Source organism: Tasmannia lanceolata, unplaced genomic scaffold, assembly GCF_043159265.1.
Source record: "Tasmannia lanceolata isolate RefF3 unplaced genomic scaffold, GAP_Taslan_0.1 ptg000002l, whole genome shotgun sequence".
NCBI lineage: Eukaryota > Viridiplantae > Streptophyta > Magnoliopsida > Canellales > Winteraceae > Tasmannia > Tasmannia lanceolata.
The window spans coordinates 14,129,690-14,143,960 of NW_027518679.1; the positions used below are offsets into that span (position 1 = coordinate 14,129,690).

General features: G+C 51.5%; 2 protein-coding genes across 7 annotated transcripts in view; both read right to left on the reverse strand.

Annotated features, from left to right (window-relative positions):
• Positions 1-1,812: 1,812 nt before the first annotated feature.
• LOC143877897 (Plastid-lipid associated protein PAP / fibrillin family protein) overlaps positions 1,813-14,271 on the reverse strand; it is a 44,451-nt gene continuing 31,992 nt past the window's right edge. For 3 of the 6 annotated variants that reach the window (XM_077380423.1, XM_077380404.1, XM_077380517.1), the window contains 3 exons: positions 2,482-2,526; positions 2,319-2,392; positions 1,813-2,039 (listed from right to left, as the gene is read on the reverse strand). In XM_077380423.1, coding sequence (XP_077236538.1) covers positions 1,967-2,039; positions 2,319-2,392; positions 2,482-2,526 — 192 coding nt within the window. In that variant the 3' untranslated portion in view covers positions 1,813-1,966. Of the gene's footprint in view, positions 2,040-2,109; positions 2,393-2,481; positions 2,527-14,271 lie in introns of those variants that run through there. The other 3 variants (XM_077380319.1, XM_077380237.1, XM_077380462.1) reach the window with 1 other exon arrangement.
• Positions 4,119-14,254, reverse strand: LOC143877831 (uncharacterized). Its single transcript, XM_077380127.1, has one exon. The coding sequence runs from the start codon at positions 13,648-13,650 to the stop codon at positions 7,996-7,998; it is 5,655 nt and encodes a 1,884-aa protein (XP_077236242.1). The 5' UTR covers positions 13,651-14,254; the 3' UTR covers positions 4,119-7,995.

Consider the following 14,271-nt stretch of genomic DNA (forward strand, 5'->3'; position numbering starts at 1 on the left):
GAGCCTCGTTCTCCATCTCCAATTCTTCAACTCTGGCTCTTAACCGGAGAACCTCCGTGCTCTGCCGAAGAAGCTGGTCCGCCACCCCATGCCCTCTCTCCATCGCGTGCTTCAAAGACCTCTTGTAATTAGCGGCGAAACTCGGAATGTCACCAGGAGGAAGGCAACTCCCAGCAAGCGAAAAACTCGAACCGCTGCCAGGTTCAACCTTCCGCTTATTCTTGCTTTGTGAACCATGGTCCACCTCCTCCATTCCGGCCGTAGGGGAAGCCACCGGTGAAACCATCGCCACCGGAGCTACCATTTCCGGTGAACTAGGCTCTACCGCTGGTGAGTCTTTCAGCCTCTGCGATCTCCTTGTCCTACGGGCCACCGGTTCTCTGATGACGGAATGGTTCCCCTCATCTCCGTCCGAAGCGATTCCACTTCCACCACCGGAACTATTGCCCCTGGTTGTTCATCGCCCGTAAACTCCTGAGACATTTTCCGACAAAGAAAGCACAGGACAGAAAGAAGCAAAAGGAAGCAGAGAAGAAAGAAGAGGAAGTGACAAAGAACCCTTCCCCCACTCCCTCATTTATAGGAGCGACTGGGCGGGAAAACCAAGCGGGATTAAATGATCCCGCCGATTTTCGAAACCACATTTGGGGGGAATCAAATAATCCCGCCAAATTTTAAATCAGTTTCGGAAAACCAGGCAGAAATTTAATTTACACGCCGCTTCTCGAAAGCCCATAATGTTGAGCACGGGTAGGAAAATGCGAATCATCATGAAAGGTCTCATCAAAGATCTATGACTATCGAGTGATGTGACGCACCAGATTCACTCACCAAATTCCCGCCAAAAACGTTTCAACTCCATCATCTCCAGAGAGTCGGCACTGATCCACTGCTTGAAAATTTAGCTACTTCCTCGACCCTTACAAAGGGACTAGGAAGTAGGGGGCCAGTATGTTGGGAGTAAAAATCGGCATTCACGGTACCGACCCTCAAACCCCTTCTCCACCATTCAACTGGATCAATACAACCCCCGCAGCAATACTCCGTAGTGAACATTGATCAGACCTCCTGATACTTCTCCCTTGACCGGTACCGAGCTCCCAGGGAAATCAAAAACAATTGCGGGGATCTCGCCCCCAAGCGACTAATCAGGACGGCCGTTACACGTAAGGCGCGTCTTTTGAATTCAAAACTTCCTGCCTAAATCACCATCCACGATCTCCGCCCGGAATCGCAGGAAATCATATCTCCCTGATTTTATTCTCCATCCGTCGCGCCCCACGTGGGCTAAATTAAAGGCATAATTGATATCTCCAAGATCGCGAATCTCCTCCCCTATGAAAAGGGGTCTATACACTCAACCAAGGCATTCAATTCTCCCTCTCCTCCTTTGGTATGGTAACTTGATTGAACCCTCTCCCATTCCCCATCCATTGTCTGTGATTGCCCATCTCTGACTTGAGTGTCGAAGTGGCCGTCCGGAGCCACAACTCTGGGCCCACTGACGCTTTTTCTGTGAGCGCAGGATTACAGGTTCTGCAGAGCTAGTTCGTGCAGTCAGATTTTGGGCGTCATCAAATACTAAATATTAATTATAAAAACCAATTCAAACGATTTGAATTAAATAAAAGATGATATGGACATTTTCCATATGGTGGGCCCACTTGGAAATTTCGTCCAATGTGGGGCCCACATATAAAACTCCTTTTATATGTTGCTTGTATTCAATTATTTAATTGGATAAAATAATACTTCCCCACATTTAATTCGAATAGTCTCATTACTCCAAAGAAATCCATTTCTAACAGTAAGGAGGCGAATTACCAACAATATATTAAACACTCTTAGCTGCCGTTACATGTAAATAATACATTATGTGCACATGGGTGTGCTTTCTCAACCAAACAAGCATCTCTAATCTTTAAAAACAAAACAAAAAAAGCATATCTCTTGTAAGTTTCTTCTTCTATTGAGATCTTTCCAATACAAATATGTTGCCTTTGTCATCCCTCCCAATCCTCATGGATTCATCAACATATCTAACCATAGATCAAGAACAACAACACTCTTATTCTAATTTAAATCTACTTTATATCTAAACAGTATAACAGACAACAACACTCTTATTCTAATTTAAATCTACAGTATATCTGAACAGTATAACAGACACTGGATGAATTACTAACAGACAACAACACTCTTATTCTAATTTAAATCTACAGTATATCTGAACAGTATAACAGACACTGGATGAATTACAAATCATAAAATTTAACCCCAAAAAAAGAACTACATGCAGAAAAAGAGTAGAAGGATACGTTATTTCAAGCCAACCCTCAGGATTGAAAATTGCCAGAAGCGGGTCATAGTTCTTCCGGAATATATTCATTAGCTGTTTGATTTCCCCACAAGACAATTTCATTAAGCAAAGCAAATGTAACAGAAGAGCTCTAAGAGTGTTTATACAGATTTTTTTTGTACCTCATCTGGTGAAATGATCGAATTCTCGTATTTGATGTCAACCCTCTGTGAACAAAAATTGAATAAGAATGATCTCAAGCAACTCGACTGCATTATATTATGATGCAACTCTCATGTATTGACAGTTGGGTCTAATTATTGATCTTAATTGTCTATCTCCGGATTCTTATTGGACAATCCTAACCATCCTATCAGTAGACGCGAAAAGGAAAATTGTTGGGAAATGGGATATTTGCCCCCTTTGCTTCACCAGACCACGCCCTTTAGTGTAAAAGGAGTAGTCATAAATACACTAGAGGGGGCGATCCGGTGAAGAAAAGGCGGCTAATATATTACTTCCCTTCTTTGGTTGTTCAATTGCAGGCGACATTTTGGACAGTTAGGATCATCCATTTCATATGGTTTTTGCACTGTGGCCCTTCTAAAGGGACAGGCCAGATTGATGATCAGGACATCAACACGATCAAATGCACGGGAATTGCATAGTAATACGATGTAGTCGAGTTGTACAAGATTATCCCTTATTAAACAAGAAGCAAAAGATATTAATATTGACCCTAAATTTGTTGGAAAAGTGATGTTTACACTCTTATTGAGCGAGGGTATGCTTCCCCACGTATTTGGATGATCTAAACCATTCATTTGTTCATACTCCTCCAACGCCCCCCCCCCCCCCCCCCCCCCCCCACACACACACAACAAACCAACCCAGATAGGTCGTGCTTTAAAAATCCTATTTCATAGGATGATGTATGTGTTAGACCCAAAATCGGTTAACAGATATGGCAGTGACGTAAGAGCCGAGCTGGAGGGATGTAGAGTCCGGATGAGCTGTGTTCTGCACAGGAGCAAACGAGGTCAGAATGACCGACCCGGAGTGTACTCCGGACAGGCCCTTCGACACTCAAGTCAGTACGAGCCGGAGTGAAGAGGGTATTTTAAGAGTGGTGGGTGAGAATTCAATCCCCGATTTATGAGCTTTGGAAGCCTTTTTATAAGGAAGGTTTGGGGTAGGTAAGGAGTTAATGCCTCCAACGCAGGTGTCGACCAGCTATAGAACAGGTTCACCTACCCCGAGGGAATTACCAAACTACCCCTGCTGGCGGGGGTCCTGCGGTGGGCCCTCCTCTAGCCACGTGTTGGAAGCTAACAGGCTGCTGCGTTGTCGCACCCCATCAGTTGCCCCCCAGTTCTCCAAGTTATTATGGTGACTTGGGGAAATACGAGGCTTGTCATGTGGCAGTCCTGAATATGAAGCAGTCCGGAAATTGGAACAGTCCGGAAATTGGAGGCAGTCCGGAATCTGGAGCAGTCCGGAAATTCGGGCAGTCCGGATTTTGGAGCAGTCCGGAATCTGGAGGCAGTCCGGATTCTGGAACAGTCCGGAAATTGGAGGCAGTCCGGAATCTGGAGCAGTCCGGAAATTCGGGCAGTCCGGATTTTGGAGGCAGTCCGGATTTTGGGGCAGTCCGGATTTTGGAGCAGTCCGGAATCTGGAGGCAGTCCGGATTCTGGAACAGTCCGGAAATTGGGGGCAGTCCGAATTTTGGAGCAGTCCGGAAATTGGGGCAGTCCAGAAATTGGAAGCAGTCCGGATTTTCGTCAGTCCGGCCTTCGTCAGTCCGGCTTGGGCCGGACTGCCTTTTGTCGTTTAGCGACCCAGTCCGGCTTGGGCCGGACTGATTTTTGTCGTTTTGCGAAACGCGTCATATCCAGTCCGGCTTGGGCCGGACTGCTTTTTGTCGTTTAGCGACCCAGTCCGGCTTGGGCCGGACTGCTTTTTGTCGTTTTGCGAAACGCGTCATATCCAGTCCGGCTTGGGCCGGACTCCCTTTTGTCGTTTAGCGACCCAGCCGGCTTGGGCCGGACTGCTTTTTGTCGTTTTGCAAAACGCGTCATATCCAGTCCGGCTTGGGCCGGACTGCTTTTTGTCGTTTAGCGACCCAGTCCGGCTTGGGCCGGACTCCCTTTTGTCGTTTTGCGACCCAGTCCGGCTTGGTCCGGACTGCTTTTTGTCGTTTTGCGAAACGCGTCATATCCAGTCCGGCTTGGGCCGGACTGCCTTTTGTCGTTTAGCGACCCAATCCGGCTTGGGCCGGACTGCTTTTTGTCGTTTAGCGAAACGCGTCATATCCAGTCCGGCTTGGGCCGGACTGCCTTTTTGTCGTTTAGCGACCCAGTCCGGCTTGGGCCGGACTGCTTTTTGTCGTTTTGCGAAACGCGTCATATCCAGTCCGGCTTAGGCCGGACTGCTTGGAACTCGTCTCGAAGTTTGTGCCCGCCATTAATACAAGACACGTGGCATCCCTCGGGTGTCCTCGAGACGTGTGCCCTTCATTTAATGCACACCGCCTCAGAGAAATCTATATAAGAGTGGGTTTTACCTCCTCACTTTCACTTTTTACTTCTCCTCCTTCTCCTCCTCTTTTTTCTCTGTCGGTTCGGCGAAGCTCAGTTCGGCGAAGGTCAGTTCGGGTCGTGTAGTTTTTGTGAACGGCGGTGGATTCGGGAGCATTCAGTGTGATCCGGTAATTTTTCTTGAGCGCGTCTCATTCATTTCTTTTCCTGCTTTCATGTCTAGTAGCTCTAGTTCTGAGTCCGGCTCGGGGGAGTCGTCTTATAGTAGTTCAGGGTCTAGATCGTTGATTAGGATCGAGGATAGGCCTACCTGGTCACCGGCCCCGAAAACGGCGAGTGTGACTGTTATAGGTAGTGATGAGGAGGGGGAGGATGAGGCGATATTAGACCTGAACACCGCTCCACTTCTAACGGATAGTTACGTCCCACAAGGGGGGAGTGTTGGTAGTGACGCCGGCGAGGCGTCCACAACGTTTCACCCGGGCCGGGCCGTTGAGGTCGTGGCACGGGCCCGTATGGATGCCAACCCTACCTACAACATACAGGCTCTCAATGAGGAGAACTACCTGGATGAGTCCGCCATGGCAGTGATTAGGGATAAGTACTGCATCCCATCCAGGTTTGGACTGAGGGAGGCGACGGAGGGAGATAGAGCCTGTAACGAAAGCTCCGATATTTGCATATATGACGAGTCATTGAGGGCTGGACTCCGATTTCCTCTACACCCCTTCTTCGCTTTGGTGCTTCAGCATTACGGGCTAGCTCCGGCCCAAGTGGCGCCGAACTCATGGAGGCTGCTCACGGGGTTTGTATACCTCATTCGGGGCCGGCTTCAGAGGGACTTGTCAGTACCGTTGTTCCGCGCATGTGCGCAATTGAAGAAGCACAAGGGTGGTGGTTGGATTTACATTAGCCAGCGTCCGGAGATAAAAATGATCACTGGCATTCCCACCTCCATACACCTGTGGAGGAACAGGTTCTTTTATGTCGAGGACGCGGAGTCCAGCGAGCCTTGGCCGGTCCCTTTGAAATGGGGAACCCCGGATACAGTCGCGATGAGTCGCAAACCGTTCCTTGAGGGTGAAGATGCGAGAACCCTCGCTCTACTTCGGGAGGTGCTGGACCGGGAGGGGCCTGTTAATTGTTCAGACTTCCAAGGGGAAGAGGTTTTGGTTGGGTTGGGCCTTAGTACTGCGACCCGGGCACGTACGTAGATAGCCTCCTTTAAAATTCGTCTCTCCGCTTTTCTTTTCTTTTCTTTTTTTTTTTTTTTCTGACTGGTTTTGTTTTCGTCTATCTTTCAGAGATGCAGCAGCAGTCGTTAGTGGATAAGATGAGGAAGGGGGCCTTCGGGACGGTCCGTCAGGGCCAGAAAAGGAAGGCCCCAAAGACGGCGAGTCCTGCTCCGACTCAGGACGCGCCGCCCCCACCCAAGGTCAAGAGTTCGGTGAAACTGGTGAGTTCATCCGGCCGGGGCGCGGGGTCCTCGAGGACCGTGGCGACATCTGCTGGCACCCTCCCGCCCCCGACGAGGCCCGGTGATAACGTTTTTCGGCCGAACTGGGCCGTCCAAAAGACTGATTCCGGCCTTGGAGAGAGTCGGGTGGCTGTAGAGATTCAAACTAAATGTATTCTTGACAAAGACAAGCAACAGGTTCTCCACGAGCCGCCAGCTACGGCCGAAGAGGCCGTATTTTCTTCTCTTTATCAGGTAAGATGGCTGACGAGTACGCTTACTCTTTGTTCGCCTTCTGTTTTGTTTGCTTGTGTTAACACTTGCTCCTCTGTATTTTATAGATCGGAGTGTACTTCAACGATCTGCGGGGGAAGAGTAAGAAATTCTCCGATGCTATAACCAAGTCTGAGGAGGAGAATGGGAAGCTGAAAAGGGAGGCGAAGGAGCTGAAGAAGTCCGTCGAAAAATCTGCCGACGAGATCAAGCGGCTGAGAGAAGATTTTGCCGCTCAGCTGGCCGCGCAGAAGGAGGAAGCGACGGAAGCCCTCAACGCTCAGAGGGAGAGAGCCTTCTCGAGGCAGGCGACTGCCGTTCAGGAGAAGGAGGACGAACTCCTTCTTCTATCCAGTGAGGCCTACAAGATAGGGTTCTTTGATTGCCTTGGGCAGGTCAAGGATTCCAATCCGGGCGTTGACCTGTCGAGGATGGTTATACCTGATCCACCGACGCTCACTGGCGAGGAGCCGGCCGCAGCTGACGCACTTTTGCCCCCGGGGGCAGATTCAGCGCGGGATGGGGGCGATGAGGCGCCCTGAGTTCTTTTTCTTTCCTTTTTTTGGCGACTTCTTGATTCCTTTTTGTAATGGCCCCTTGGAGGCCCAACTCCCTTTTTGTAATGGTCCTCTGAGGCCCCAACATATGAATGGAAAGAACTTTTGTTTGTCTAACTCTTCTATGCTTGTCCGTCTCTAGTTTATACTACTTTTTTGTATGATGCGTAACTATCGCTCCAGGTAGGAGTGATGGACTTAGGAGTGGACTCCCGATTCTTTGCGGAGACGAACCGTGGCGAACCAAACGTCGAGTACCCTAGTTTTAGTGAACTGGGTTTCGAAGGAGCTTTGGTTTTTTGCATCCGGGCTGGTTCCGGACCAGGAGTGGGCTCCCGGTCTTTATGGAGACGAGCCGTGGCGAACCAAACGTTGAGTACCCTAGTTTTAGTGAACTGGGTTTCGAAGGAGCATTGGTTTTTGCATCCGGGCTGGTTCCGGACCAGGAGTGGGCTCCCGGTCTTTGCGGAGACGAGCCGTGGCGAACCAAACGTTGAGTACCCTAGTTTTAGTGAACTGGGTTTCGAAGGAGCTTTGGTTTTTGCATCCGGGCTGGTTCCGGACCAGGAGTGGGCTCCCGGTCTTTGCGGAGACGAGCCGTGGCGAACCAAACGTTGAGTACCCTAGTTTTAGTGAACTGGGTTTCGAAGGAGCTTTGGTTTTTGCATCCGAGCTGGTTCCGGACCAGGAGTGGGCTCCCGGTCTTTGCGGAGACGAGCCGTGGCGAACCAAACGTTGAGTACCCTAGTTTTAGTGAACTGGGTTTCAAAGTCTGACGGACACGAAGGCATTTGCAAAAAGAAAAGGTTCTTTCATTCACATTCAGGAGATATTTACAAAGTTTTTTTTTTGTGTGTGTCGGCTACTTTGCTACTGATGATATTTGCGAAGGTTCTTCGAGTTCCAGGCATGTGGTAATAGTTGTTCCTCGAGTGTTTCCAGTCTATAACTTCCCGGGCGAATCACCTCTTTTACTCGGTAAGGCCCCTCCCAGGTTGGGGAAAGCTTTCCGGCCTTCTTGGGTTGGGAGATAGCAGCTTTCCTTAAGACAAGATCTCTAACTCGAAACTCTCTAGGGCGTATCTTCGAGTCATGGTAGCGAGATACTTTCTGCTTGTAGGCGGCGACTCTTATTCGGGATTCTTCTCTGGCCTCCTCTAATAAGTCAAGATTCGCGCGGAGCCCGTCACCGTTGAGCTGTTCGTTGAAGTTGGAAATTCTAGCGGACGGGGTGCCTACATCGACAGGTATTACCGCCTCTGTTCCGAAGGACAGGTTGAATGGGGACTCACCCGTTGGTGTGCGCGGGGTGGTGCGATAGGCCCATAGGACGTGATACAGCTCATCTGCCCATCGACCAAATTTTTCGTCCAGTCTTTTCTTGATCCCTTGCAGCAGGATTCGGTTTGTGACTTCTGTCTGCCCGTTGGTCTGTGGGTGTGCTACGGAGGTGAACCTCTGCTCAATTTTCAGGTCGGAGCAAAACTTCCGAAAGTTTCGGCAGTCGAACTGTTTGCCGTTGTCTGTTATCAGGGCGCGAGGAATCCCGAATCTGCAGACTACTGATTTCCAGAAGAAGTTCTGCACATTCTGTTCGGTGATCTGGGCTAGAGGTTCAGCCTCCACCCATTTGGTAAAGTAATCAATAGCCACCACTACGAAGGTGCGCCTTCCGGAGGCCGGTGGGAAGGGGCCCAAGATATCCATCCCCCAAATAGCGAAGGGTAGCGGGCTGACAATTGGGGCCATAGATACAGCGGGCTGATGAATGGTGGGGGAGAACTTTTGGCATTTCTCGCATCTCTTTACCAGGGTCAGCGCGTCTTGTCTCAACGTCGGCCAGTACAGACCTCTAAGGAGGACTTTGATCGCCAGGGCTTTGCCCCCCAAGTGCTCCCCGCAAATACCTTCGTGTGTCTCCTGCAGGGCATACGTGGCGTCGCTGGGCCGGAGACACTTTAAGTATGGGAGAGTATAGGATCTTTTGAACAAGTTCTCGCCATCAAGTGAAAAACGGGCTGCTCTTTGGATCACCTTGCGCGCTTCTCTCTTGGCCTCAGGCAGTTTCCCACTACGCAGGTAGTCGACGATCTCATCCATCCAGCAGGGCTCGTGTTCCACCTGCATTATCTCAGCAGCCTTTCTTTCGATACTGGAGGCCTGTAGGAACTCCATGCATATATTCCCGAGAGTCGTGTATCCGGATGCGGCCAGCTTGGACAGTACATCTGCCTTTGTGTTGTCCGTTCTGGGGATTCTGACAACCTCAAAACTTCTGAACTTGGAGGATAGTTGCCGGACCTGGGAGAGGTATTTAATCATTCGCTCGTCGCGGGCTTCGTATATACCTTGGATTTGGTTGGCGACCAACTGGGAGTCACAGTAAGCTTTCAATCTCTGGGCTCCGGTCTGGACTGCAAGATTCATTCCGGCGAGGAGTGCTTCATACTCAGCCTCATTGTTGGAAGCGCGAAAGCCGAACCTCAAGGCGTAGTCTAGTGCGAAACCGTCCGGCCCGGTTAAAACCAGACCGGCTCCGCAACCAGCCTTGTTTGAGGATCCGTCCACGTGCACTTTCCAAAGTGCTTCGGCGATTGAAGGATCATGCTCAACTGGTGGCAGGGGGATGGTTCCTGCTCTGGCTCCATCTTCTGCTGGTTCTCCGGCCGTAGTAGCACATTTCACTGCTGGGGCTTGGGCGATTTCAGGTTCGGCGATCTGCTGGGGGATGGAGCATTCAGCTATGAAATCTGCCAATACTTGAGCCTTGATCGCGGGCCTGGGCATGTACCGGATGTCAAATTCACTCAATTCCACGGCCCATTTAACCAATCGTCCTGAAGTATCTGGCTTGTGGAGGACTTGTCTAAGCGGCTGGTCAGTTAGGACCTTTATCGTGTGAGCTTGGAAATACGGCCTCAACTTCCTGGCCGCCATTACCAGCGCGTAAGCCAATTTCTCGACCCGCTGGTACCTTATTTCGGCGTCGTGCAAGGCTTTGCTAACGTAGTAGACCGGTTTTTGTTGGCTGCGCTCTTCACGAACTAGGACCGCAGCCAGAGCCAGGGGGCTTATAGATAGATACAAGATTAGCTCCTCACCGGGCTCCGGTTTTGTCAATAGCGGTGGAGAGGACAAATATTGCTTCGGCTCCTCGAAGGAGGTTTGGCATTCCTCTGTCCAGGGCGAGGTTTTGAGGCCTTTGACTGCGTTGAAAAAAGGGAGACACCTCTCTGCAGATTTTGAGACGAAGCGCCCCAGCGCGGCTATCATCCCTGTCAGTCGCTGCACTTCTCTGATGGTTTTCGGCGGAGCGAGCTCCACCACGGCCTTGATTTTTTCTGGATTGGCCTCTATCCCTCTCTGGCTGACCATAAACCCCAGAAACTTTCCCGAGCTGACCCCAAAAGTGCACTTGGTGGGATTGAGTTTCATCTTATTGTCTCTCAGGACTTGAAACGTTTCTTCTAGATCGGAGACATGATCTTGCGAGCTTAGGCTTTTCACCAGCATGTCGTCGACGTATACTTCCATGTTGCGGCCAATCTTATTCCGGAAGAGTTTGTTTACAAGCCTCTGATACGTGGCCCCGGCATTTTTCAGGCCAAAGGGCATGACACGGTAGCAGTAGGTCCCCTGATCCGTTACGAAGGAGGTCTTCGGGATATCTGACTCATACATTCTGATCTGGTTATATCCAGAGAAGGCGTCCATGAAACTGAGCAATTCGTGACCTGCGGTAGCATCGATGAGCTGATCGATTTTTGGGAGCGGGTAGCTGTCCTTGGGACAGGCTTTATTCAAATCCGTGAAGTCGACGCAGGTTCTCCATTTCCCATTGGCCTTTTTCACCAGGACTACGTTTGCCAGCCAGTCCGGGTATTGGATTTCTCGGATGAAGTCCGCTCTTAGGAGTCTCTCCACCTCTTCTCTGATCGTCATCTGCCTTTCGAGGGCGAAGTGTCTCTTCTTCTGCTTCACCGGCCTGCAGGTCGGGTCGACACCTAGTCTGTGCGAACTGACCTCCGGATTGATGCCGGGCATGTCCGTGGGGGCCCATGCGAAGACATCCGCATTGTTCTGGAGGAACTGGGTGAGGTTGCGCCGGGCGCCGTCGTCCAGAGAGGAGCCGATCTGGACTACCTTTTCATCATCATTCTCGCACAGGGGGACGGGGACAAGGTCTTCGGCGGGCTGAGTTCCCTGAGCTTCGTCCCTCAGGTCCAGTAGCTCGATTGGCAACGACTCCGTCGCATTTCTGCCCTTAAGCGCCATTGCATAACATTCCCGAGATTGCGGCTGGTCTCCTCGAACTTCTCCCACGCCATTGGGCGTTATGAACTTCATCTTCTGGTGATAAGCAGACGCGACGGCGCGGATCATGTTCTGGCCAGGCCGTCCTAAAATAGCGTTATAGACCGAGGTGGCCCTCACTACTAGGAAGTTGACCATGGCGAAGGCTTGGCAGGGCGGCTCTCCGACGAGGACAGGAAGCTCGATTTGTCCCTCAACCTTGACTACTTCTCCTGAAAAGACGAAAAGATCTGAGTTCGCGGGCTTTAAGCTGTCGTCACCTATCATCATTCTTTCGAAGGCGTGATAGTACAGAATGTCGGCTGAGCTCCCGTTGTCTACCAGGATTTTCCTCAGCTCCCAGTTTGCGACGAGCATAGTCAGGACTAGGGCGTCGTCATGTGGTAATATCAGGCCGTCAAGGTCCGCGTCCGAGAAGGAGATATCATTCTCCGTCTTCGCTTTCTTACTGCATGCATGCACGGAATTGACTCGGCGTGCATATGCTTTCCGAGCAGCGGAGGAGGTGCCTCCAGCCGCCGGGCCGCCCATGATCGTGCCGATGACTCCTCTTGAGTGGGAGCCGTGTGCTTCTGGCGGTGGAATGGGCGGCGATGGAGATTGTCTTCGGACTGGGGGCGGTTGAGTCCGCCGAGGGCTTCGGCCCTGGGGACCCTTCTCCTTGGGGTCACTCCCGCGGGTGTCACTCCGGACATATTTCTTCAAGTAGCCCCGGCTGATTAATTGCTCGATCTCCATCTTCAGCTGTCGGCAATCGTCTGTATCGTGTCTGTGGTCCCTGTGGAACCGGCAGTACTTCGATTTGTCTCTCCTGTTTCCCTTGGAGATCATTGGAGTTGGCCATTTTATGAACTCTTCTCCGCTGATGGCTGCCAGGATATGCCTTCGGGAGGTGTTGAGAGGGGTGAAGTTTTCCTCCCTCCTGTGCGGGGATTTGTCCCTTCTGACGACCTTATCGTCCCTGCGCTGCTTAGCATGGGGCCTGTCTTGGTTCCTGTCATCAGAGGTTCTCCTCCGACTCGAATCCAGAGCTGCCAGTGTCTCTTCTACAGATATGTACTCCTCTGCCCCGGACATTAGGTCTGCCAGGGAGTGAGGATTCCGGCGGGCCACTGCTCGGCGGAAATCGTTTGATCTAGCACCCGCGAGAAGCGCGTTCGTAGCGGCCGAGGGGTCCAAATCTGGCACTTGGAGTGCCTCCCTGTTGAAGCGGCTGACGAAGGCTTTGAGAGGTTCATTATCCTCCTGCCGCAAGGTCATCAGGGATGCTGCTGTTTTCCTTGGCCTGCGGCTGCTCATGAAGTGGCGGACCAGGTCTTCCCCGAAGTCATCGAAGTTGTTGATGGAGTTCGGTCGGATCCTTGAGTACCAATCCCTAGCTGCACCTGTGAGGGTCATCGGGAATGCTCTACAGAGGAAACCGTCTGACGCACCGTGGAGGAGCATCAATGTCCGGAACGTCTCCAAGTGGTCGACGGGGTCCGTGGTCCCATCGTACTGCGGGATAGCTGGCATTTTAAACCCCCTTGGCGCAGGGGCGCCCATCACATCGTCGGTGAACGGCGTTCTGCTCGAGAACGCCCTAGACATAGGCCGGCTTTGATCCTTAGCCAGCTCTTCGATTTTGTGGCCCATCTCTTCTATCCTTCGCATCACCGGGTCGTCTTTATGTTCTGATGACCTGTTTCTCCCCGCGGATTGGCCTGCTGCGGAGCCGGAGTGGCTCTCCGGACTTCGACGATGGGACCCTGATTTTGCCTGCGGCGCGTGCTCTTCATGAGCTCGGCGCCTTTGCGCAGAGCGAGACCTAGACCTCCGACGGCGGTGCGGCTCTGTCTGCGCATGCCTGGCTATGGGGTGACGGACTTGTCTGGGGGAATGGTGAGTCCGGTCTTCACTACGGCGTGACGACCCTCCCCTGTGGATTTCTGGCCTTTCTAGGACAGGTTGTGGAGCTTCCGGAGGAGGTTGGGGAGGCGCCTGGAGCAACTGCTGGTACTGACCAACGAGAGCGGTCATCTGTTGAAAGAGAGCTTGGACTTGCTCTGGAGTCGGCATGGGGTTAAGGTTTACGGAGCGAGGCTGGTTCTGTTCAGCCGTGGCGGAGGCTGCAACTACCAGCGAGGCGAGTCGCTCACTTCGAGTCCTGCCAGGTAGCACGGCTCGGGTGGTCCGTGCGGTTGGCACCCGCGCACTCTTGCGTCCTGCCATTTTTGTGAAGTGGTTGGAACAACCTTTAGTTCAGGGGTCCCACGGATGGCGCCAATCTGTTAGACCCAAAATCGGTTAACAGATATGGCAGTGACGTAAGAGCCGAGCTGGAGGGATGTAGAGTCCGGATGAGCTGTGTTCTGCACAGGAGCAAACGAGGTCAGAATGACCGACCCGGAGTGTACTCCGGACAGGCCCTTCGACACTCAAGTCGGTATGAGCCGGAGTGAAGAGGGTATTTTAAGAGTGGTGGGTGAGAATTCAATCCCCGATTTATGAGCTTTGGAAGCCTTTTTATAAGGAAGGTTTGGGGTAGGTAAGGAGTTAATGCCTCCAACGCAGGTGTCGACCAGCTATAGGTTCAGGTTCACCTACCCCGAGGGAATTACCAAACTACCCCTGCTGGCGAGGGTCCTGCGGTGGGCCCTCCTCTAGCCACGTGTTAGAAGCTAACAGGCTGCTGCGTTGTCGCACCCCATCATATGTAATGTAAAATGGATGGCCGAGAAAGGAAAAAAAATATAGAAACCTCTACAAAAATGTAAGTAGGAGGTGCCTAATTATGGGAAAAAAAGGGTGTGTAAATATCAGAACCCTAAGCTATATGTTGAACAGAAGTAG

What these genes read in the sequence shown, in the direction of transcription:
- LOC143877831 (XM_077380127.1), bottom strand. Translation starts at nt 13,650, where the DNA reads ATGGCAGGACGCAAGAGTGCGCGGGTGCCAACCGCACGGACCACCCGA.